This window comes from Ochotona princeps, chromosome 21, assembly GCF_030435755.1.
Source record: "Ochotona princeps isolate mOchPri1 chromosome 21, mOchPri1.hap1, whole genome shotgun sequence".
Taxonomy (NCBI): Eukaryota; Metazoa; Chordata; class Mammalia; order Lagomorpha; family Ochotonidae; genus Ochotona; species Ochotona princeps.
This window is the reverse complement of record NC_080852.1, coordinates 27,207,940-27,232,185: the sequence shown is the minus strand read 5'-3', so window position 1 is coordinate 27,232,185 and position 24,246 is coordinate 27,207,940. Positions and strand designations below refer to the sequence as shown.

Genomic DNA, 24,246 nt, shown 5'->3' with positions numbered 1-24,246 from the left:
GACCCTGACACCGGCTGAAGTGCACAGTGAGGCGCCACAGAGAGCAGAGGCCAGTTGCGAGCAGCTCTCCGCTTAGCTGGATGAGGTAAGTCAACCCTAACACCTGCCAGAGCCCAAGGGAACTCTCCAGGGAAAGGTGACACTGGCCAGGGCCTTGAAAGCTCTCAGATGTTCACACACAAGGTCCAGCACTCTATGTGACATTACCAGGAATGTATCCATCTGGCACCACCTACATTCAGAATGCTTAGAAACGCTCACACTGTTGCACCTGGGGTTGAGCTCAGCCCCTCCCTCCCGGCCAGCTGCCTGCTGACGGGCATCCTGGGAGGCAGCAGACGATGGCTCAAGTCCCTGGGCCTCTGTTACCCACAGGGGAGACCCAGATGGAGTTCCTGGCTCCTGACTTTAACACGTAAAAGCTCTCATTGTCACAGCCATAGATCTCTGTCTCTCTCACTGTTTTTCAAACAACAAAAAAATTTAACAACTCAAAAAAATCAACAAGAGAAAGGGAGAAAGTCTAACAAATGGGGAAGAGCGAGAGCCAGCATGAGATATCCCAACGGCCAATCAACATGATACACTGCCTCATTAAAACAGTAGGACCCTGTGCGTGGAGAGACTCACTTGGTAGATGCATACGTAAGAACTTAACATAAATGAACAGGAAAAGGATACACACACGACTATTGACAAACATGTTAACTGGGGAAAGATCAGACTTTGGGCTTCATCAAAAAAATAGCTTTTGGTGGTCTAAACAAACAAACAAAAAAACACATGGGAGCAGACATTTAACAGTTACGACACCTGTGGCCCGTGGGCAGCCTGATAGGTTAAGCCTCTGGGACGCTGGCATCCCATACTGGTGCTGGTTCGAGTCCCAGCTGCTCCACTTCTGATCCAGCTCCTCACTAATGCATCTGGAAAATCTGTGGAGGACAGCCCGAGCCCCTGGGCTCCTGCACCCTCGTGGGAGATGCAGCAGAGTGCCTGAGTTCCATCCCTGGCCCTGGCTCGTGATCCTAAGCGGCAAACGTCACAGTTCAAACAGTCAGGGTCCCTGATATCCACACGGGAGATCTAGAGCGAGCTGTTGGCTGTCTCAGCTGTGAACCTAACCCAGCAGCCCTGCTCACTGCAGACTTCTGGGGAGTGAGCCAATAATGAGAGGTTTGCCCCTCAATTAAATAAAATTTTAAAAAAGAAAAAGGGAGACATTTTCCCAGGTCTGAACCCTAGCGTTGGCCAGCACGCTTGCGCACAGGCAGGGCAGGGGTGGGACGTACGGCGTCAATCTCATTGAGGACCTTCCACTGCTCGTAGGGGACCCCCAGCGCCTCGGCAGTCTGGATCGTCCTCTTCATCTGGCTCGTCCACACCTTCAAGTCTTTGATGTTCTGGTCACTGATGAACTGGGCCAGACTCTTAGCAAACTGCAACACACAACACAAGCGAGTTCAGACCCACAGGTCCAGGCTGTCCTCCAGGGGGCCCCCAGACATTAGTCCACGGGTCCATGCTCAGCCCCAGAGGACACAGGTTTGCTTAAAGAAACGTGAATCCCTCAATGACACCCATACTCCCAAGTCCCACTCTTTGTTTGTTTTTTTTAGATTTATTCACTTGAAAGTCAGAGGGCTAAAAAAAACACAGAAAACACACACACACACAAACACGAAAGAAAAAAAAGTCAGAGGGCTGGCATGATGCGTCAATGGTTAAATGCTCACTGTGCAAGTGCCAGGATCCCATATGGGTGCCGGTTTGTGTCCTGGCTGTCCCAGTTCCCATCCAGCTCTCTGCTTGTAGCCTGGGAAAGCAGTCAAGGACGGCCCAAAGCCTTGGGACCCTGCATCTGCATGGGAGACCTGGAAGAGGCTCCTGGCTCATGGTTTCAGATTGGCTCGGCTTTAGCCATTGCAGCTGCTTGGGGAATGAACCATTGAACAGAAGATCTTCCTCTCTGTCTCTCCTCCTCTCTGTATATCTGCCTTTCAAAAAAATAAATAAATAAATAAGAAGTCTTAAAAAAAGAGAGAGAGAGAGACAGAGAAAGGAAAGAAAGATCTTCCATCTTCTGGTTCACTCGCCAGATGGCCACAGCAGCCAGCACTGGGCCAGGTTGAAGCCAGGAGCTTCATCCAGGTCTCCCACACAGGGGAACAGGGGGTCCAAACATTTGGCCCATCTTCTACAGTATGTTCTAGGCTGTCAGCAGGGAGCTGCATTGGAAGTGGGGCAGCTAGGATGTGCAGCAGTGCCCATCCAGGATGCTAACGTCCCAAGAGGCAAGCGTTATTCACTGTGCTATAACACTGAGCCCCCCAGGTGTCATTCTTATACAGATTGCCTGGGCTCAGGGCCAGTGAGGACTCATTAGGTGACCCCACCCGAAACCCCATGTCCTGGACCACCCAGCCTGTCCACTGAGGCCCACCAGCCTCCTTTCCTGGACAGCTGGAGAGCTACCATTACACAGTAGGGACTAGCAAGGTTCTCTACAGATGGGCTCAGCTTATGACAATCTACAGAGAGTTCTTCCCCACAAGACGGAACATTCCAGACTGAATGAAGGTCCTCCACCAAAATTGCACACAGCTATGAGACCAGGAGCCCAGCCCCGGGACATACACAAACCAGTACATGTACCCAACCACCTAGAGAGGCACGCATACACACTCCCACACACTGACCTCCCTGCCCCTCATGGACAGTCCTGGGTCCCCGCCAATCCGGCCCTTGAGGTTGAGCTCGCTTTCCCCATGCCGGCAGAGGTAGATGGAGCGAGGGGTCACGTGGATGTTCATGAGGTAATACACGATTCGGCTCTGGATGTGGTCTGCCACGCGATTCACCACGTAGCTCTGGCCCACGTCCATGATCTTGATGTAGGACAGATCCCTTTCCAGAGAAGGCAGAGGGCTCTGTGAGCATGGCCAGGACCCTTGGTGGCACATCTGGTCAGCCCCAGGAACCAGCTGACCACTCAGCGTGAAACATCAGCACACAGGACCAGCAGCTGATGTGCGAGTGCTGGGGTGAGGCAGCAGCAACACGCCATGCATGACAAACTGAGATGTGCTCAACACGCATGCTTCTTCAGGTGCCAGCCAAGGCAGGGGTCGGTGGTGACCGCCCGACCCTCACGTGGCCCCGGACCCCCTTTGGCCTACCTCAGTGCTCACACCGTACCGTCTGCAAGGGAATCGAGACATGGGTTCCCCAGACTTGACCTGGAAGCAGCAAACACTCCCGTCCTCTACTCAGCCTCGTCACCGACCATGAATTTGGCCTTTTCCTCCTCAGGGACCCCCTGGCCCTGGCACCTAGGGCATGTCATCCACATGTGCCAAGTAGTTACCACAGCCCCCAGCAGGCAGCAGGGATAGGACAAGAGGCAGAGGAGGAGGGCATCAGCACAGCAGCCAGCAACATCCCAGCACAGCCACTTTTTCTGCCTCGGGTCCACACAGCGTGGGAGGAGCGTGTGTCTGACCACGTCAGAGGGCTCAGCCAGAGCCCTTAGGCTACCCTAATTTCTGCACCCTGGAATCTCAGTTTAGGGTTGCTACAACCAGATGTCAAGAAGTGTAGGACAAATGGAATGAAAAGAGAAGCTTATTTCTATACAAAATATTTGGAAATCCATGCATAGTTTTTCTATCATATGTACTTTTGTGAAAACTCTTTACATGTATAGATTTTAATCTGTTTTTCACAAAATTCACCTTTAATTCAATTTCCCAGGAATTTTTGTAAGTGCCTTTGTATACTGCCATAACAATAAGTATGAGGACAGGGGTGTGCTGGCACGTCCCTCGGGCTGCCCCATGCTCCCTCTGTCCTGGCTCGGCGCCCGATCCCTGCCTCCACCCACCATGCTCTGGAGCGGGCAGTGATGGCTCAAGGGGCTGGGTCCCTGCCACCCACAGGGAGACCCAGACTGAATGCTGGACTCCTGGCTTCAGCCTGGTGGAGGGCTGGCCATTTCAGGCAAATAGGGAATAAACCGACAGAGGATCTCTATCTGTCTGCCTCTCAAATAAAATGACGAACAACACTTATTGCCAGGCCCCTTCTGGTGTGGCTGCATCCCAAGCCCACGAGGGGACATAAAAGCCACAGGAAGGTGTGGGCATCAGTGCCAGTGGGTGCTCACACAGCCTAGGCTGGTTCCAGAGCCCAGAGGGGGGGCAGGCTCAGGGCCAGACCAGGACAACTATTCTAGAAATGCCCCCCATGGCCCGGCGGCGTGGCCTAGCAGCTAAAGTCCTGGCCTTGAGTGCCCCGGGATCCCATATGGGCGCCGGTTCTGGTCCCGGCAGCTCCACTTCCCATCCAGCTCCCTGCTTGTGGCCTGGGAGGGCAGTCGAGGACGGCCCAATGCTTTGGGACCCTGCACCCGTGTGGGAGACCCAGAGGAGGTTGCACGTTCCCGGCATCGGATCGGCGCGCACCGGCCGTTGCGGCTCACTTGGGGAGTGAAGCATCGGATGGAAGATCTTCCTCTCTGTCTCTCCTCCTCTCTGTATCCGGCTTTCCGATAATAATAAAAATCTTACAAAAAAAATATAAAGAAGAAATGCCCCCAAAAGCAATCCCTCTCACAGCAGCTGGCTCTCCTTGGTTCTCTGGGATGGTACAAGACCAGGCATAAGTCTGCATGTCCACCCTCCACTTGCCGCTGTAACCTACACTCTCCCAAGTTCTTGCGTATTATGAATTACACCAATTGTGTAATGTCTGCCCGGGACTCCACTGTTATTTACTTAACCACTGCCCTGTTTACCCTGAGATGGGAGCTGGCCAGCAGGTGGAATTCAGCCCGCAGGCTGTTTGTATAAAGCTTTATTGGAAGACAGTGTTGCCAGCCTGATTTGATAACTATGTTTCCTTTGCCCATCATCAGTGGAGCTAAATAAGTGTGAAGAGACCACCCATCTAAACACCCCCATCCCACCCACGCCTGCTGAGAGGCCCTCAGCTAAGCTCTGTAGGGGCCTGCAGACTTGCTATCAGACAGCTGATGGCTCTCCAGTTCAGGAGACAGGCGGAGGGAGCAAGCCCTGGCTGCTGGCTGCAGTTCCCAGGCAGGGTCTAAGGACCTCTCCTGCCTCCCCGGACACCAGGGCGCACATTTAAAGCACTTGGCTGGAAGAGCAGAACATGCTGACCTGCGGGCTCCAAGATGAGGCCACAGGTGCAGGGCAAGGCCCCTCTGGCCAAAGACCTCTGCCCCAAAGAGAGATGACAGTGGTGGCAGCAGCCCTGCCTTTTCCAGTGTGACACCCCAGGGTAGAGAGCACAGAGCCCAGCCTCTGAAGCCACCTTGGGGAGCCAGGGGAGGCAGCCGAGCTGACAACACCCAGCACCCTCCTCTCTGATTTACCTGTCCAGGTCCTCGTCCAGCGACTCGTACGAGTTCTCGTAGCACTCGATGCGCCTCATGAAGTCCTCCGTGGCCTCGTCACTGTCACGGTTGACATAATCAGGGCTTCCCAGTTTCACTTGCTGCCAGAGCCAGGCACAGAGCAGGGAGCGGTCAGGGCGGAGGCCGAGGAGACTGCTGGGCAGTGGGCGGGGGGCCTGAGCCTGCAGGCTAACTGGGGCAGTCCGGCAGCCCCCTGGCCTGCGCTCTTGCCCTGGTGTTAAGGGAGTAATGAGGGCCTAAGGTGGGGCCTGAGCCCTTGTGGTATCCAGGGGGGCCTGGAAGCTGACTCCCACCCTAAACCTTCTCCCCAAGCCCAGAGGGCCACTCCTGAGACGAATGGGGTGATGGGAGGGACCCATCTTTCTCCCCTTCCCAAAGCTCCTCTGCCACTACCCAGACTGGGAGTGCAGAGGAGGCCCCTGCTTAAGGCTACCCAGCCTCTCCGCCCCAGCATGGCAAAAGATCAAACTCAGGTCAGCCCAGGCAGCAGCCCAGACCAGTAGAGGGACCTCACAACCCCAGGCCACTTGCTATTGCATGGCTGTCCCCAACACGGCCAGACGCACCACTCACCACAATGTTGGCCGCTATGACCTCGGGATCCACACAGATGGACTCAACAAAGAAGGTCTGTCGTGGGGAGCAGGTGCACCGGGGTGAGCAGGTGGGAAGCAAGCAGAACACACTTAAGGCTGGGGCCTGGCTCTGTGCCATGGTCATGCTGACCTGCAGCCAGACCCTGGGCCCAACGTCTAGGGATGGAACCGTCCCTCTCTCCCCACGCCCCATCCTGCCCCTCACCCGAGGACCTGGGGCAAAAAAAATGTCAGGTGGGAAGAAAAGAATAGTTCCTGCCGTTGCAGGCCAGAGGCCTGGCCTGCCTCCAGAGGCTGAAAAAGGGGGGTCACAAGGCCCAGATGCGCCACAGCTCAACCTAGGAGGGGCGCGAGGAGTCCTCACCTTGTAGCCGTTCTGCTCCCCAAAATTGGAAATGGTCGCTCTCCTTTCTCGGGTGGTATTCGTTGCATCAAAAACCTGGAAGCCAAAACTGGAGTTACTTTGGCCTCTGACCCTGAGGAGGGAGAAGGCTGCCTGGAGCTGTACCACAGGCATCTCCAAGGACTGCCTTTCTGGCCTGCAAGTCCCCTACAGCCCTGTAAGGGCTAGGCTGATCCTCCCACTCCTTAGGAAGAGAGCCCTGAGGGAGCTGGAAAAAGGGGGTGCCTGTGGTACTGCAGGGAGCAGACTTTGGGCACCACTCTGCATGCGGGTGTCTGACCCACAGGAATAATGGTGAGATTAGGTGACCTAATTAACCGAACCTCATTTCTTTCCAGGGCAGCCAGAGACCCCCATATAATAGGAACCGAGGGAAAAAGAGAACAGAGAGGCTAGGGGATGGGGAAGTCAACCACGTTGTATAAAGTAGACACACCGTGGTGTGCGGCTAAAGCTGCTATTAGTGCCGGCTTCCCAGGTGGATAGTGGTTTGAGTCCTGGCTGCTCCACTTCCAATCCAGCTCCTAGCTATTGTGTCTGGGAAAGCAATGGGGGATGATCCAAGCGTTTGGGCCCCTGTACCCATGTGGGAGAGCTGGAAGATGCTCCAGGCTTCTGATTTTGGCTTGGCAAAGTCCAAGCCATTGAATGATTTGGGGAGTGAACCAGAAGATGGTTCTTCTTGGTCTTTCCTTCTTTGCCTTTCACAAAAATAAATAGATATAAAAAAAAAATTGACATGAGGTGACAGACCCGAAGACCCCCGGAAAGCCAGGCACGTGGCTATCAAGCAGAGTGCACACTGTTCCTGGGATGTCCAGTAATGGGGCCACAGCATCTCTGAAAAGAGGGGCAGGATGGAGGGGCCCGGCTTGGGGTGTACAGAGCAGCTGGAACCCCTGGCTCTTCCCCACCCTGGCAGGCTCAGCATTGACTCATATGGGGCTCTGTATGAAGTGTGGAGCGTGCCCAAACCCCTCTGCTGCAGCCCACCATGGGCAACCCAAGCAGCTGTGACAGTAGCAGCTTTTGAAGAGGGTGGGGGTGGGTAGGCAGCACAGTGTCATAGCAGGCCGATCTTCTGCCTGCCCCCCCATTGGGCATCCATTGGTGACCTGGCTGTTTCCTTCTGATCCAGCTTCCTGGTAACCGCTGATGCACCTGAGGAAGGCAGTGTGGGTGCGGCCCACACTGGGAGAAATCACACAGGACAGCTCTGACTCCTCGGGGCAGGGGCGGGGAGAAACCAAGTGAGAGTCCGGAGAGAAGTCCTGCTGGGTCAAGTGCAACCAGAGACCTCTAGGCATCAGGACACAGCAAGCCTATGGCCCCTCCAGGTGCTCCCACGTGTGCCTCCCAGCTGGCACCAGGTGTCACACTCACCGCCACATGGCCCCCCTCCTCGCTGAGGAACCGCCGCACGTCACGCAGGGCCGCCAGGGCGCACTGCCTGTTGGGACAGAAAACACAGGGTCAGCCCGACCCACAGCCCGCCTGCCCACCCGGACAGCGGAGGAACAGCCCCACCTGTCTCTCCAAGCTCTCTTTTCCTGCAATTTTCAGTGTTTAGCTTGGCTCTCTGTAAATTAAAATTTAAAAAAGAAAATGCTGATCTGGGTAATCAGGGAAAATGAATGACAGAAAATAGATATGGTAGAAAATCAACACGAGATAAACAGTATTACTGTTTAAACATAAGATGTGTAGGGCAGGGAGCTGGCGCCGTGGTGCAGTAGGTAAAGCCTCAGCCTGCAATGCTGACACACCGTTTGGTTCAAGTCCCGGCTGCTCTACTTCAGATCCAGCTCTCTGCTCAAGTCCCTGGGCCCCTGCATCCATGTGGGAGACCTAGAAGAAGCTCGTGGCTGCTGGTTTTGGATCAGCTCAGCTCTGGCTATTGAGGCCATTTGGAGAGTGAACCAGCAGAAGGAAGATCAATTTCTCTCTTTCTCTCTGTATAACTCTGGCTTTCAAATCAAAATAAGTATTTTTTAAAGATTTATTTATTTTTTTTTTGTTGGAAAGATTTGCAGAGGAGAGATACAGAGAAAGATCTCCCATCTGCTGATTCACTCCTCAAGTGGCTGCAGCAGTCAGAACTGAGCTGATCCAAAACCAGGAGCCAGAAACCTCTTCTGGGTCTCCCAAGAGGGCGCAGGGTCCCAGGGTTTTGGGCTGTCCTCCACTGCTTTCCCCGGGCCATGGCTGGGAGCAGTAAGGGAACTGTAGGTTCAAGGTCTTAGAGTGGGGCGCTCCTGCCCCCTAGTGGCAATAGAAGGAACACAGCACCTATGGTCCACCTGGGAAGGCAGCCTTGTTATTTCCAGCCCGGGGCTGGGCTTGCTTTGGGGAAGTCAGAATCAAGTCAACTTCTGATCACCGCTGTCATGACTGGGCCCAGGGGACTCTCTGCCTCCTTCACTTAGGGCAAAAAAGGGGCATCTTGATCCCCCCATCCAATATCTGCTAAGAAGTTCAGAGCTCAGTTCTGGGGACTATCAGTTGGAGCTCAGTTCCTCAGGAAAGCACTCAGTTCAAGCTTTAAATTGGGGAGTGTGTGTGTGTGTGTGTGTGTGTGTGTGTGTGTGTGTGTGTGTGATCATATTAAAATCTCTACCTTGTGATTAACGACAAGCATTGAACTACTCACCAGCAACATCCAGGCACTATCTCTCATGTGCTAAAAACATGGACAGCATCCTCCAGAGGCAGGGACAGGGAGGAGAGGCACACTTCCAACCCAAGGCCTGCACCCCTGTGCCCCTGCAGGCTCCCCGCCCCACCAGCAGCCATCCCCGTGGGGTGCCATCCCAAGGCCTGCACCCCTGTGCCCCTGCAGGCTCCCCGCCCCACCAGTAGCCATCCCCATGGGGTGCCATCCCAAGGCCTGCACTCCTATGCCCCTGAAGGCTTCCTGCCCCACCAGCAGCCATCCCCGTGGAGGGCCTGGGTAAGCGGAGATGACCACCACCGGCAGCCACTGCCCTGCTCTAGCCGAGCCTCCATCCGCTGCAGCACCACCCTCCCCTCCCACAGCCCATCCTTACCCTAACAACCCAGGGCAGTGGCAGGCCAGCATCCAGGGGCCACACAGCCCTCCTGTTATCACCAAACCTAACACAGCCCAACCCATCCAGGTCCTGAGAGGTCAAAAACCCAGCCCTGTGCCCTGGGCAGGAGGACAGCACGAGGCCAGGCTTGGGAGCAGCTGGGTCAGGCACCAGCAGCCAGGCCCCAGAGCTCCTCCGTCAGCAGACTACAAGCACCTTCTTAGTTCCCCCAGACACTCCCGCAACACACACATGCACACTTACTTTCGGATTTTCAGACCCTCTTCATTGTCTGGGAGGAAAAACTCGAAAGATTTGTACGTCTTGACCATGTTGCGGCGGTACTGGCCAACATTGAATTCTGGAGGGAAGCAGAGGTTCAGCATTCGGAGCAGTTCTTGACCTTGGCCTATCCCAGGCCTTGCCTACCACCCCCACACCCAAGGTCGCCTTAGGCAGTGGGGGCTGAGCCTCACCCCGAGTAGGCACACCGATCCAGTTCAGGTATCTCGTCAGCTTCTTAGAGATGTAGGTCTTGCCGCGGGCAGGTAGGCCCACCATGACAATGAGCGTGGGACAGTTGGTCATGCACACTGGCAAACAAGCAGCAGTGTCAGGCGTGGCAGGGCCTCCCAGGGCACAGGACTGGCCATGGAATCCCCCTTCCCTGCCAGCCCTCCCCATCCAGGTGTGAACCTGCAGATTTGAGGCGCACTGAGCCATGCTGCAGTCAAACACGTGAGGGAGCCCCCAGAGGCCAGCGTGCATTCCCTGCAGAGCAGGTATTCCACACCTGCCTCGGCCACCCGAGCAGAAACACCCCAACCTTATCACATCTCCCCAACCCCACAGCCACACCACACGCCCAGCACATGGCACACTGCTTCCCCTACCTCTGAGTGCAGTTCTTTTCTTTATAAAGATTTTTATCTATTGGGCCCAGCACAATAGCCTAGAGGCTAAAGTCCTTGCCTTGTATGTGCTGGGATCCCATATGGGCACCAGTTCTAATCCTGGCAGCTCCACTTCCCATCCAGCTCCCTGTTTACAGCCTGGGCAGGCAGTCAAGGACAGCCCAAAGCTTTGGGACCCTGCACTGGGAAGAGGCTCCTGGGTCCTGGCTTCAGATCAACTCAGCACCAGCTGTTGTGGTCACTTAGGGAGTGAATCATCAGACAAAGGATCTTCCTCTCTCTCTCTCGTCCTCTCTGTATATCTGACTTTATAACAAAAATAAACAAATCTTAAAAAAAAAAGATTTTATCTGTCCATTTAAAAGGCAAAGTATCAGAGAGAGAAATCTTCTATCTGCTGGTTCACTCCCTGAAATGGCTGCAATGGCCAGAGCTGAGGTGATCGGAAGCAAGCCAGGAACCAGGAGCTTCTTCTGGGTCTCCCATGTGGGTGCAGGGTCCCAGGAACTTGAACCATCTCTGCTGCTTTCCCAGGCCACAAGCAGGGAGCTGGATGGGAAGCGGAGCAGCCAGGACACGAACTGGCACCATATAGGATCCCAGCGTGTGCAAGGGAAAGGTTTAGCTATTGAGCCATCGTGCCAGACCCTGGCTCACAGATTTGGACTGATCCAGCCCTGGATATCTGGGGACTGAATAAGCAGGTAGAGAGTCTGTCTCTGTAACTCTGCCTTTCAAATAAATAATTGAAAAATAAATAAATAAGCAGAAGCCTGAGAGGGAGGCAGCACTGAGAAGACTGAGACCAGAGGCCCAGGCTATGGAACAGTTCTTCTGAGATTCTCCCCTCCATGAGCCCCCAGGCCAGGCCAGTGTGTCAAGGCTGGAGGTGGCAAGGATGTCAGCACAGCCTTCCCCTGGGTCCAGCTGGCCAGGACAGCCAATGCCAGCCTCAACTGACCCGGCTCAGCTTTTTTTTTTTTTGAAAGTCAGATATATGGAGGAGAAACAGAGAGGAAGACCTTCTGTCCAATGATTCACTCCCCAAGTGGCTGCAACGGCTGCAGCTGAACCAATCCAAAGCCAGGAGCCAGGTCTCCCACATGGGTGCAGGGTCCCAAGGCTGTGTGCCGTCCTCGGCTGCTTTCCCAGGCCACAAGCAGGGAGCTGGATGGGAAGTGGAATTGCCAGGATTAGAGCTGGCGCCCATATGGAATCCCGGGTGTGCAAGGTGAGGAGTTTAACCACTATGCTATTGCGCCGGGCCCCCAGCTCAGCTTTCAACGCATCCAAATGCAAGGTGGTCTGAACTCAGAAACCTGTGGACACTTCCTTTTTATCATCCCAAGGCCTGGGGCCAAGAAAACCTTGGCAGCCAGATGGGCAGAGGTATGGACTGTTGTCCCTCTGCCCACCTGGCGTGCCCACACCTTCACCTGGTAGCCCTCCTCAGGCAGAATGCTCCCCCTGAAACACTCCCAGCCCAAGGCAGCTCTTTCTAGGAGCCCCTAGTCAGCCAGGCCTAAGCCCAACCCTGACTGACATTAACCAGAACTCTGAGCCCAGGTGTCCTCAGCAGTCAGCAGGATGATAACCCCTTGGCGAGGCCTCCACGTGGCAGCCAGAACCCTTCAGGAAAGCATGCCCTCTGCCCTGCCCTGGCAGGTACACCTCAACCCAGCCTGCCCTAGGGAGGAGGGGCGTGGGGGCAGCAGCCTGTCCCTGGGGAAGGACCTGCTGAGAGGCGAGGTGCCAGCACTATGAGTTGCTGCTGTGCCCATGACAGCACCAAGGCGTGGAAAGAGGGAACCCTGGGGAAAAACCTCAGTGTTGACTAAGTGAGAGGGAAACGAGTTAGGCAAGGTGGTGTGTCCTGAGGGCCAGCAGATGGCTGAGCTGGCCGTGTTTGCACAATTCCCAGCCAGGCTGAGGAAGGCCCACGAGTAGTCCAGGGCAGGGCATCAGTCATTCACCCCACAGTGAGGCCACCCCCTCCTCAGGGGCACTCCCATGGGGTACTGCACGCTGCTCCCACAGCATCTGGTGCCTACACACCCTCCCCCACTGCCAACCACATGCCATGTGAGCAGACAGAGCAGCAACTCGGGCCTGGATACAAAACAAGGCCATAAATCAGTTGTCATTTCTGCTCCTCAAGATAAGTTCCCAAAGAAGTGACACCAGAGAAAAAGCAAAGTTCAAGTACATTCCCAGCAGCTCTGCTGACGACAGCACAATGCTGAGGAAATGGAGATTACAGACTGAGGACAGGAAGGAGGGGGACACACTCCAGGCCCTGAGGCACAGGGCGCACAGATGAGGGACCTCAGTGCTGAGCCAACAGGGCGGCAGGACACACCACGGGCCGCATTGGCCACAGGCGGAGGGCAACCTGAAGACATGGTGGGTGACCTGGCGTCCCTTTCCTGCTCACCTGCTGAAGGCCATGGGCACCAGGAGGCCCAAGGCAGGCCTGGCAATCGACAGTGTCTGCCTGTTTCCTAGGGCACCTGTTGCAGGGCAGCCCAGGGTCCCATTCCTGAATTGCACCTGTTCCCACCTCTTCAGGCCAGGCCAGCAAAGGAAGGGCTCTTTCAATAAAGGGATGTGGGAGGGCAGTCATGGGATCCGGCTAACTACTCACCAGCAACATCCAGGCACTATCTCTCATGTGCTAAAAACATGGACAGCATCCTCCAGAGGCAGGGACAGGGAGGAGAGGCACACTTCCAACCCAAGGCCTGCACCCCTGTGCCCCTGCAGGCTCCCCGCCCCACCAGCAGCCATCCCCGTGGGGTGCCATCCCAAGGCCTGCACCCCTGTGCCCCTGCAGGCTCCCCGCCCCACCAGCAGCCATCCCCTACTCTACCAGGAGTCTTTATGTTCCTGGTGCCTGTTCATAAGCCCCCCAGCCCCTCCCCACAAGCAGCCACCTGCTGCAGAAAGGCACCACACAGCACATAGGTAGGCCTAAGTTCCCACACTGAGCCCTAGGCTGGGCCCAGACCCCACCCCACCTCCTGTACCTCTCAGCGTCAGCCTCCGGAGTGCTACTTCCTTTTGCCAAAAGATGTGTGTGAGCCCACAACAGTGCAGGCTACGCCAACATCCCCAAGACAGACCGTCCAGAACCTGGCCCTCACACTGTCATCAGATATACACTTCCCCCACACCCCAGCCCCCAGAACCAACATCCAGGTCAAAGCCACGGCCCTTGCCTCACCCTTATCGTAGACAAGCAGAGTTCAGGGGTTCGGGAGACCCTGCTCGCTCCTGCCATCTCCTTGTCTCCATTTCTCTCTATCTTTTCTACCAGTTATGCTTCATGTTCTTGCCACATCCATACTGAGCAGCAAATTCATACAATGTTTCGGTGTCTCCTACAGGGAATCTTGTTGATTACAAAAAAGCTGCAGACTCATCCAGGGAAGGGCAGAGAGTGCGGGATGTGGCTCTAACTCCCAGCACGCCAGGAGAGACCCCCAGGGGCTTCTCTCCCCAGCCTGCCCATTCTCCCGGCAACCCACAGGGACGCCCAGCAGCCCCTGTCTCTATTCTGTGCACCTGTACTGTCCTGGCATTCCTCTCCTAAAACTCTGTTTTAAGGCCAAGGAAGAGAACTAGCCTGCATTTAAGCCTTTGGACGTTCTCAGAGAGGCCAAGCCATCAGCCCAACACCACACAGCTGGTGGTCTGGGTCAGACCACAATCTGGCCAGCACAGGAGGGGTCATCAGGCCCCCTGGGAGTACCGGGGATGGAGTAGGGGGGCCAAGGCAGGGGTAGCATCCTAAACCGATGGTAACAGACCTCAGGGCCACACGCGCCCCTACGCAGCTGTCCACCCTGTGCGGCCACAGCCACCTCCTCTTGTCCCCAGCTACCCCTCACCAATGTCACAGCTGCCCCACCTGTCTCCCTGGCCCACGTTCCCCGCGAGGCTCCGCCCAGCCCGTGCCGGCCCACCCATCCCGGTTCACCTCCCTCCCGCCCCCCACCACCACCGGCCCGGGGACCCCGCCTCACCACCACGCTGACAGGCGTGCAGAGCCGGCCGCCCATTGCTGTACGGCATCCAGATCTTCTTCAAGGGGTTCTGGGTCAGTTCCCGGGGGGACGCCATGCCGGGGCCGAGAGGAGGCGGAGTGCGCCGCTCCAGACCCAGCAGCAGGGCCACCTCGGGCCACCCGAGGCCCCGCCCCTCGCGCCCCGCCCCTCCTCCAGCCACGACTACGCCTGTCCATCTTCCCGGAAGCCCCGCCCCAGAACGAGTGGGCTCCACCCACCGCGGCGGAGTCCCGGTCTCCCAGGACGCATGCCCAACTCCCCCGTCTTTCCCTTCAGGGACCCAGCGCGGCCGGGGCGGAGAATGCGCATGTCCGACTCCCAACCGGCTCAAGGCCCGGATGGTGCAGGCCCCGCCCTGGATGGGCGGAGCTAGCCGCTCAACCCGACCGGGATGATTTGCATAGGCCCCGCCCCCGAGGCTTCGGTTCCGGGCTGTTCGTGACCCCAGGGACCCTGGGAGAGAAGGGTTTGCAGCGACCCCTGCTTGGCTGGAGTCCCTGGACTGCGATCCTGGCTGACAGCACCCTGGCGCCTGTCTGGCTCTGCACTGAGCCCCCTCCGCATTCGGGGCTTTATCTCAGGACGGGGACACTGGACAAGTCTTGGAACCAGTCGTGTTTTTCTGTGGGCCTCGGCTCCCCTAGCCCGCACCGCTCCCTTGAGTCAATGCGGGCCCCCGTGATCATGTGCCCTGGGAACTCATTAAGCCCTCACAGCAGCTTCATTCTCCTTCCAGGATTTCGTGTTTACCAATTAAATGTCTAACCATGAGTTGCACATCTTTTTAATGAGCTGTTGCCTCTTCATCAGGAATGGAATGCATACATCATTCACCTGACGCCATTGTGCTACAGATTAGATGCGTCATTATAAAACACTTCGGTGTCCTTTGTCCTCTTAGGTGTCTGGCACGTCTTTGCAAATGCACAGGAGCAGGAGCAAAGGAATGGACCAGAGATTCAGGGACCTCAGTTAACTCACTATGATGTTTGGCTCCTACCCAGCCCCTCTGCAAGCTTTCTACCCCCAGCTCCCACAATCCACACCCATCGCACTGCCCTCTAGCAAGGTCCACCACAGCCCTGCCCGGGTCCTCTGCACCTGCAGTTCTGTCTGCCCAGTGTATGTCCAGTCCAGAGCCAGAGGCCAGGGGCATGTGAGACAAGGGTGGCCTTGTGCACCCCAGGAGCAGTTCCCCTCCCAGGACCTCACTGCCACACCCCACCTGGTCACAGTCACAGCCTGGCGGGGGTCCCTGGAGTGACTGACGCAGCTGTCCCACCCACTTCAAAGGCAATGAGGGCTTTGACGCATCCACAGGCTGGACACCCACCTGACACCCCCTGCCGACAAGCCAGCTCTGGACAATGGCCTACCCTACGCAGAGGTGGCCACTTCCTCCTTCCTCATCCTCATGCTGTGGCATCACACACTCCCTCCAGGCCCCACCCAGGAACACACCCATAGGTGGCTGCTGAGGAGTTGGGTGCCCTTTGTGACCATCCACCTATTGCCTAATTCTCCAAAGCCACACGTTCCGTCCCCAACACCACCAGGCTTCCTGTCTGTTCCTGGTCACTACCAAGGTCATGCCAGGGCCAACCTGGCCACACACTCACACCCTGTGCAACCACCAACATGCCTCTTTTAAAGCAGCCTGGCACCCAGCTGCTCCTCGGTCCTGTGTGGTCTCTCAACCAGGTCTCCCAAGTGTTAGTCCAAGGCTAGGAGTCAGGAGCGGCCAGACCTGGGCAGGCTGTCTCTGCAGCCAGACCGTCTGAACCTGGTACCCTGGAAGTGCAGAAGCTCTGGACTGCCCACTATTCCCCAGTCTGACCACACCCTTGCAAGTCCCTGTATGCAGCTGGGAGGCCACCAGGCAACATGGGGAGCCCCTTGGGCTTTCCCTGAGGTCAGGGCCTCCATCTGCCCTGGGAATATTCCCTGCCTCTCCTCCCATGGCCTCATGTCTCAATCAGAGACAGGGATGAGTGAAGGCTCAGGACCAGGGAGTCAGCCTGCAGCACAGCATGGATGTAGCCTGACTCCCTACCTGCCAGGAAGCTCACCTCCCAGACCTCGCACCATCACCTCCACACTTGGAGACCTTCCCTTCTTCAATCTACCGAAATGTCCTCCTGGCTCAGTAGCGTCTCAGCCCAACAACTGACTCCCGCCCCACACACACACACACTGGAGCTTCTTCAGGGCATACTGAAGGGAGTCCCTACCCAGTCTCCATCACAGGAAGTGTCGGGGGATGTCCATGTGCATCCTTTAGCCTCTGCTCACCATGAACTTGGATGGCTGATCCAGGCTGCCTCCTGTGGTGGTACCCCTGCACTGAATGCCAAACACCCCTTGCTGGTGCCCCAGGCCAGAAGTCTCGGGGTGGCCAACGTCCTCAGTCTGCATTCTCCCTGGTCACAGGTGACTCAGTCCCCGTATCTGCTCTTCAGGAGGGCTGGCTGAGCCACCAAAACTACTCTGTGCTGGGTAAGACCCATGGGGCTCAGTGCATGTCACACAGACACCCGGAGAAGGACGCATGGGCACACAGACATCAACAAGCCCTGCAGACTCCTGCATACAGGAGGGCAGAAGGCAGCCTACTGCTCTCTGCTGCCCTCTTGGCCCACTCTCCCTTTGTGGGGGAGGGCGGTTTGCCAGGAATTCCAGTTTCCCCTGGCCATCTCCAGGAAGGATCATCCAAGTGTCCTCCAGGGCTCAGGGCTCCTGGAGTGTGAGGCCCTGGCCTGCGGACTGGGCTTAGAGAGCTATGTGGCCAAGCAACCTCTGTGACCTCTGACCTGATTCTGGCCTGGCACAGGCACACAGTAGGGACTTAGAGGGATCCAGGACCCGCCAGAGAGACACACAGAAAGAGCTCAGAGAGGAAGGTGACCAGGAACAAGACCGCAGCAGGTACTCAGCCAAACTCAGGGCTGGCCCAGGACACACAGTAAGTACCTAAACAAGGCTGGCTGAAGAGCCAAAACCATGTCATAGACAAAACTTCCCAAACGAACCTCTGGACCACCCAAAGTGGCATGACCACTGAGGAGGAGGACCTGGTCCCACCATAGTCCCTAGAAGTCCAGTGTGGGGCAGAGTTCCAGGGCAGTGGGCAGCTCCAGCTGGCTATCCCTGCCCCTGGGCTGCAGGAAGACACTATTTATAGCTTCCCTGTGGCCCAGCCCCCTCTCCTCTGCTAGGCAACAAAGTTCCCCCTCCTCCAGGCCACTGACAGACCGATGCCCCCTTCCCAGCACCCCTAAATCCACAGAGACCCCCACTTCTCATGTCCCCTCTAGTACTATGCTCACCACACCCTAGCTTTTGCTCAGTGCCTCCCACAGTCCCCGCGCTGCCCTGCACCTACCCGGCTTGCTGTTCCCTGGATCCGTGAGAGAGCTGCCTCCTAACATGCCTCTGTCCATCCTGCCACCGCACTGGCCAGGGCCACCGCCCCCTTTGGCTCCCAGGGAGGGAGCCCCGCCCATTTGCTCCACCAGGGCAGTCCCGCCTCCTGGGCCACCCTGGGCACGCCCCCCACTGCCCAAAACACACATACACACACACACACCCCAGGCTGCTCACAACTTTGAGGTTAATGTCTAGGCCCCCACCCCAAACAGGTAGCCACCCTCCTGCCACCACAGCCTCTGTCCAGTTGGGGCTGCCTGTGCTGCCAGGGTCTGCCTTTGCTTCCAGCTAGAGTGGGTTATCCAGTCTGGAGGTCCTCCCCCAGCCTCAGGCAAGCTCGGCCACACTGCCTTAAACGTCAGCGCCACCTCAAGGCTGGAATTACATTTGGAGGGATATATTGAAAAATGACAAAACCTTCTGCTTCCAAACTCATAAGCCAGGTCAGTTAAAAGGCCAGGGAGGAGGCAGGTGGGCGATGGGTGTGGTGGTCAAGTCATCCTGTGGGATGCTCTTGTCCCATCTCAGACTACCAGGTTCAAATCCCAGCTCTGTTTTTATTGTGACGTCCTGCTAACACACACTCTGGGGGGCAGCAGATGGTGGTTCAAGTACCTGGGTCTCTACCACTCCCATGAGAGACCTGGATGGAGCTCCAAGTTCCTGGCTTCAGAGCAGGCAGCTAGGCAGTCAACCAGCAGATGGCAGATCTGTGTCTGTATCTGTCCCCCCTTTGTCTTTCAAATAAATGGGCAAAAGAAGCGGGGAGCAGGAGGGAGAGCGGGCAGAGGGCAGAGAAGGTAGGTGCCACTCAGCCCTATGTGCCACTGCCTGGTACACATGAGCGTGTGGTTCTTCTTGTCTGTCCCGATCTCCAGTCTCATCACATTCACTAAGTGCTTCCTGCAGCCAGACCCTCAAAGTTCACAAGAAATCAGGAAGCAGGGAGTTGATGCTGGTTTACAGATGTGCTCAGGACCGTTCTGCAAGGCTGGCGGAGAGCTGGGTGTGGTCTGAGTCTCAGGTCCTGCTGCTGGGTGTCAAGGGCTGAGGGTGGGACAGCGCCCAGTTCTGTGCTGTGCATACTTCCCGCAGGGCTCAGGGTGGAGGACTGTCTCCTCCCAGGTCTCACACGTCCTGGTAGTTGCCAGACTTGGAACAACCGGCACACACTCCATCCCCAAACAGGTGCACATGCTGTGGCACAGATGTGTCTGTCTATGTAGCTGCTTCCTCTGGATTTGCCCTGGCTGCCCCATCCATCTGGGGTAGGTGCTGCCCAGAGGCACAAAGCAGGTGGCACTTGTCCACCAGCACCATCCTGGGGGAGACAGACCCAGCCCTGCAGCCCATAGATGCCTCCTGGAAGTCACATGACAGTCACCACTTGTGGCAGTGTCCAGACACAGTGTGACACAGGACCCTGAGACATGGCAGGACTCTCCCGGTGGTGGCTGTCCATGGCAGTGTCCAGGCTGCCCTAATCCAGAGATGTCTAGGCCACAGGTCCATGCACCCCGTGACTCTGGGCACTCAGAATGAGGTGACACCACATGGCAGTGGTCCCACAGCCACATCCAGGAGCACTCCGCCTAGATGTGGCCCCATCCAACTCTGTCACCGTCCTCCAAGGCTGCCTGTCCACAGCCCCCCATATCGTGACCCCTCTCCCTCAGGCTCAGCGGCGACCTACCTGGGCCAGGACCCGGGCATTGGCGGCAGCCCGCTCCCTGGCAGCTCTGGTCCGGGCCTGTTCCAGTAAAATCTGCAGGAGGCCCACGGGGACATCCAGGGAGAGGGCTATGCGGGGGCTGAGGCGAAGGCGCGGGCTGGGGTAGACCCAGGTGGTGGTGGGGGTCTTCAAGGCTCCAGGACTAGGAGTGGTCTGTGGGCAATTATGAAGGAAGGGCTGGAAGACTGGGGTGGGGATCGTTGGGACAGCCAGGACCCTGACCAGGGTCAGGGTCAAGGTCAGGAACAGAGCTCCCCTGGTCATCGCGTGATTTGGCTGCAGGAAGGGAACAGGCTCAGGATGAGGGCTCCGGTCAACCAAGGCTCATGGACACACAGTAAGAGGGGTGGGGGAAGAAAGAGACAGAGAGAGAAAGGCCATGGGTGGCGATGAAGAGACAAGGGCAAGTCAAAAGCAGAGAAGGAAACAGACCAGAAACAGAGATGATAGCTGAGAGATGCACAGATAGTGGGAGGCGGACAGGAGATGAACAAGAAGTAAATCTCTCATGTACCCAAGTACAGGGAGGCTGGGCGGAAGAGGGTCGGAGCCCGAGAGAGACATGAGACACCAAGCTTCCCAACAGGGGCTTGCAGCTGATGCAGGCAGGAGAGGGCAGGCACCCAAACCCCAGGGACCCCCATGTCCAGCGACTTCCCTCAACCCAAACCCCAGGGCTTCCCAGTCCCCAGGCTGACTCCCATCCTACCTCAGGCAGCCTCCTCTGGGAATCAGCGGGGAGGCCAGGGTGGGTGCTGCTGCCTGCTGGCAAACCCTCAGCACCCATTTATGACCCCCAGGGTGGGGACAGGGACGTGTTTCAGGCCTGAGGCAGCCCCCATCCCTATGACTCAGCCCCTCCTGGGGAGTGGGGAGGACACACCCTCCTCCCCCACCCCACATACGGTTTTCCGGGAACAAGTTGGGGTCTGTGGGTCATAGGACAATGACCAGGGCTGTGCAGAGGGACCCTGCCCAGGCAGGACAGTTCTGACACCCTCCCTGGGAGGGAAGATCTGCCCCCCCCAACACCTCCATGGCCTCAGACAGTCACAACAGGGGCCTTTGAAAACAGCAGCTTTAATCCAACCCCCCTAAAATCAGCACCATGTCATCGCCGCGTGAGTCCAGGGGCAGAGGGGACGCCAGCCACCTCCATTCACTGCCCCCAGTTACCCCCCCACCATGAGTCATCTGCTGGTAAGGCAGGAGCCACAATGGGGGCTTGTCCACAGCGGGAAGGCTGGATCCATGAGACCCAGTCACTTAAGTATGGGACACGGGACACACATGCGCACGTGCCTCTAGCACCAAGAGGAGGGGCACAGGGCGCTGTGGAGACCCTGGCTCCTCCAGGGGACACAGGTCAGCATATCGGTGGCCTTCGGCTCGGGACAGCACCTGGGCAGGGCGAGTGGGAAATGATCTTCTGCCCCATGACTCCTTCCCTCAGCGTGTGGGCCCTCAGCACCACCCATGACCAGGCAGGGAAGCCATTAGGGGAGCTGAAGCCACAGTAGATGAAGGAGGGGAGGCCCATCCTCAGAAGCAGGCAGAGAGACTGCCAGGGGCTGCTTGTTGAACTGCTTTTGTCTGGGGGCTTGGCTGTGGTCCCCCACCTCCCCTAGTCTGAGGGCACTGCCCCAGGACCTTGTCCCCAGAGTTGAAAGGCACTAGGAGAGCATACCTGTTGCAGCTGTTCAGGGGCCCCGGGTCACATGGGGTTGGCAGCGCCGCTTACAGGCCTCAAGAGTCCCAAAGCGGTTGGCATTTCCTCCACAGCCTCCGTAAACAAAGGGCCGACAGGCCTCAGTGCCATCGGGCCCAGCGCGGTGGTACCAGCGCAGGGTGTAAGCAGTACAGGAGCCTTCATCCAGGGGCAGCGAACAGGGGTCTGGGCCCAATAGAGTTGGGGGGAACACAGGTGAGCAGGGTTGGGAGAACCAGTGGAAGGCCTGGGGCTCATCCAGGGTCAGCAAGCAGGGGTCTGGAGCCAACAGGGTTGGAGGGGGGCCATGGAGCAGGGCCATGGAGGACCAGCAGAGGGCCTGAAGCTCATGTAAGCTCAGCAAGGACCACCCCTGCCCGCCACGTACCAAATCCCTCTGAGCCCAATCCCCTTCTCACCACTGGCATCCCAGGGCACCTCAGGGTCCTGGTACTCCTCCACAGAATACTCTGAGTACTCAGAGTACTCATCATCCTCAGGGGGCCTCTGGGCTGCAGGTGCAGAGCATGGGGTGAGGGGCAGCCTGCCACCCTCCTCAGGCTGCCCAGGGGGACTCCTAAGGACAGGCGCTGGCCCAGTAGTTCAGGCATGGCTTGGGATGCCTCCATCCCATATTGGAGGCCTGGATCCCAGGCCCTACCAGCTCCCCATTCATGTGCACCCCAAGATGCAGCAGGCTCAGGGGGTTGGGTCTGCCACCCACACAGTTCTAGTTGAGTCCCTGCTCCCAGTTTCCAGACGGTCCTGCCACGGCTGTTGGGGACATTGGACATTTGGGGAATGAACCTGCAAATGAGATTTCTGTCTCTCTGTCTTTTTAAATAAATAAAGTTGAAAAATGCAGAATTCCTGTATGTGCCTGCACACAGAGACTACATACGTGATGCACGCCCTGCAGGCATAGGCATCTTTGCCCCACTCAGCAGCCCTCACCTTCCTCCTCCACATGAGAGACCCGTAGTACAGGCACAGGGTGTAGCTGGTGGTTGGCAGTGTCTGCAGCATAACTAGGGAGGGGTCCTGGAGTGAAAAGCAGGGGGAATCAGGCCCTCCTTGGGCCCATGATGGCAGCCACCCCAGCCACACCCCTGCTGGGAGGACCTGAGTGATGAGCCAGGCAGGGCTGCAGGGCCAACAAAGTTCCAAGAACTGAAAGTTTACTCACGTGATCCAGACGCACTAAACTGGCCCTGGCAGGCTGGGAGGGGACAGGGCAAGCAGCGGAGAGGCAGAAAAAAGGATGGGATGGTGGAGAGAGACAGACCAGAAGACAGAGACACGTGGTGGGGAAGGGATAGCAGGAGAGAATGACAGAGGGAAAAGCGAGTGGTGGAGAGACAAAAGGAGCGAGAAAGAAGAAAGGCCAAGAAGACGGAAGCCGGGGACAAGAAGGGTGTTGGGAGCAGACGAAAAGACAGGAGGCAATGGTGGAGGAGCAGGTAGGCATGGACAGAGCAAAAGCAGCAGAGATGGGAGACACAGAGCATCACTCTGATGCCCCTGGGTTCCCCACAGCTGCACCTGCTGGGACAAGCTCTGCTCCTGCCTCCAGCCCTTCCACACTGGATGTGCAGGGATACTCAGTGGCCAGCCCTGTCTGCCTGGTATCTCCCTCTCCCGGGGCAAGTTCTACAGGACCTGGGTCTGTGTGTCCATCCTTCTTCCCCACCCCCTGAGTCACTGATCCCTTCTAGTCACCCTCTTCCTCTCCCCTCCCCTACTCCAGATGATCTGTCTGTCCTGTCCAGGGGGCCCAGGGTGGGGCAGGCACAGGAGCCAGGAGACGCCAGGCTTGGCTGCACTTACCACAATGCTGACTCATCTCCTGACGCACAAAGGCCCGGATGTCACCCTCCTGGGAACACAAGACCACAAGGACCATGAGGACCCCATGGGTCACGCAGGGGCAGCAGAAGGTCGGGGGCTCCAACCCGCCCAGGCCCACACTTACTGTCAGAGCAGCTTCTCCCTTCTGGCCACGAGGGCCGGTAGGCCCTGGCCGCCCCTGGGTAACAGATGATACCGGACTGGGGACTCTGGCCTTGGAGACACCAGAGGTCACCCCAATCTTTGATCTCAAGCTCAGAAACCCCCACTTACCTGCTCACCTCTCTCCCCTGGGGTCCCAGGTGCCCCAGGAGCCCCCACCACACTCTCTCCAGGAGGACCTCGTTCACCCTGGGAGACACAAGGACCAAATGCATGGGGTCAGAAGAGGAGGGTGCAGAGAGTTAAGCACCAGCATCCCATAGGGGCACCAGTTTGACCTCTAGCTGCCGCTTCACTTCCAATCCAGCTCCCTGCTAGTGCGCCTGGGAAGGTAGTGCAGGGTGGATCCCAAGTGCTTGGGCTCCTGCACTCATGTGGGAGACCTAAAGATTCTAGCTCTTGGCCTGACCCAACTCTTCTGGCTGTTAAAACTCTTTGAGGGGAGTGAACCAGTGGGTAGAAGATTCTTTCTCTCTCTCTTTTTCTCATTATCACTCTGGATTTCAAATAAATAAATAAACCTTAAGAAAAAAAAAAGGCCCGGTGTGATGGCCTAGTGGTTAAATTCGCGCCTTGCATGTGCCAGCATCCCACATGGGTGCCAGTTTGTATCCCAGCTGCTCCACTTCCCTTCCAGCTCCCGGCTTGGGACCTGGGAAAGTAATAAAGGACAGCCCAAGGCCTTGGGACCCTGCACCCATGTGGCAGACCCAGGGAAGGCTGTGTGTTCCTGGCTTCAGAAAGGCTCAGTTCTGGCCATTGTGCCCACCTGAGGAGTGAATAATCGAATAGAAGATCCTTCTTTGTCTCTCCTCTCTGTAAATCTGACTTTCCAATAAAATTATTTTTATTGTGTGGGCTGGATAGTGGAGCTGGTTAGGTTGAACTAGGCTTCAAGGCCCA

General features: G+C 57.0%; 3 protein-coding genes across 4 annotated transcripts in view; all 3 read right to left on the bottom strand.

The window, feature by feature from the left end:
• Window positions 1-17,921, bottom strand: part of PFKFB4 (6-phosphofructo-2-kinase/fructose-2,6-biphosphatase 4) — a 29,322-nt gene extending 11,401 nt beyond the window's left edge. Inside the window, exons 1-9 of one of the 2 annotated variants that reach the window (XM_036497526.2) lie at window positions 17,850-17,921; window positions 9,963-10,079; window positions 9,751-9,847; window positions 7,820-7,886; window positions 6,398-6,472; window positions 6,011-6,067; window positions 5,396-5,517; window positions 2,700-2,907; window positions 1,293-1,439 (exon numbers count right to left, since the gene is read on the bottom strand). In XM_036497526.2, the coding sequence (XP_036353419.2) occupies window positions 1,293-1,439; window positions 2,700-2,907; window positions 5,396-5,517; window positions 6,011-6,067; window positions 6,398-6,472; window positions 7,820-7,886; window positions 9,751-9,847; window positions 9,963-10,079; window positions 17,850-17,907 (948 nt within the window). In that variant the 5' untranslated portion in view covers window positions 17,908-17,921. Of the gene's footprint in view, window positions 1-1,292; window positions 1,440-2,699; window positions 2,908-5,395; window positions 5,518-6,010; window positions 6,068-6,397; window positions 6,473-7,819; window positions 7,887-9,750; window positions 9,848-9,962; window positions 10,080-14,425; window positions 14,774-17,849 lie in introns of those variants that run through there. The other variant, XM_004581437.2, reaches the window with a different exon arrangement.
• A 509-nt stretch (window positions 17,922-18,430) lies between these two features.
• Window positions 18,431-19,977, bottom strand: UCN2 (urocortin 2). The gene has a single exon (XM_058678893.1). It carries the CDS (start codon window positions 19,887-19,889, stop codon window positions 19,572-19,574), a length of 318 nt encoding a protein of 105 aa, XP_058534876.1. The 5' UTR covers window positions 19,890-19,977; the 3' UTR covers window positions 18,431-19,571.
• A 1,221-nt stretch (window positions 19,978-21,198) lies between these two features.
• The window catches only part of COL7A1 (collagen type VII alpha 1 chain), a 30,406-nt gene continuing 27,358 nt past the window's right edge, over window positions 21,199-24,246 (bottom strand). Inside the window, exons 111-117 of the mRNA XM_058678719.1 lie at window positions 23,455-23,532; window positions 23,306-23,359; window positions 23,161-23,209; window positions 22,520-22,552; window positions 22,288-22,374; window positions 21,753-21,845; window positions 21,199-21,519 (exon numbers count right to left, since the gene is read on the bottom strand). Coding sequence (XP_058534702.1) covers window positions 21,326-21,519; window positions 21,753-21,845; window positions 22,288-22,374; window positions 22,520-22,552; window positions 23,161-23,209; window positions 23,306-23,359; window positions 23,455-23,532 — 588 coding nt within the window. The 3' untranslated portion in view covers window positions 21,199-21,325. The remainder of the gene's footprint in view (window positions 21,520-21,752; window positions 21,846-22,287; window positions 22,375-22,519; window positions 22,553-23,160; window positions 23,210-23,305; window positions 23,360-23,454; window positions 23,533-24,246) is intronic.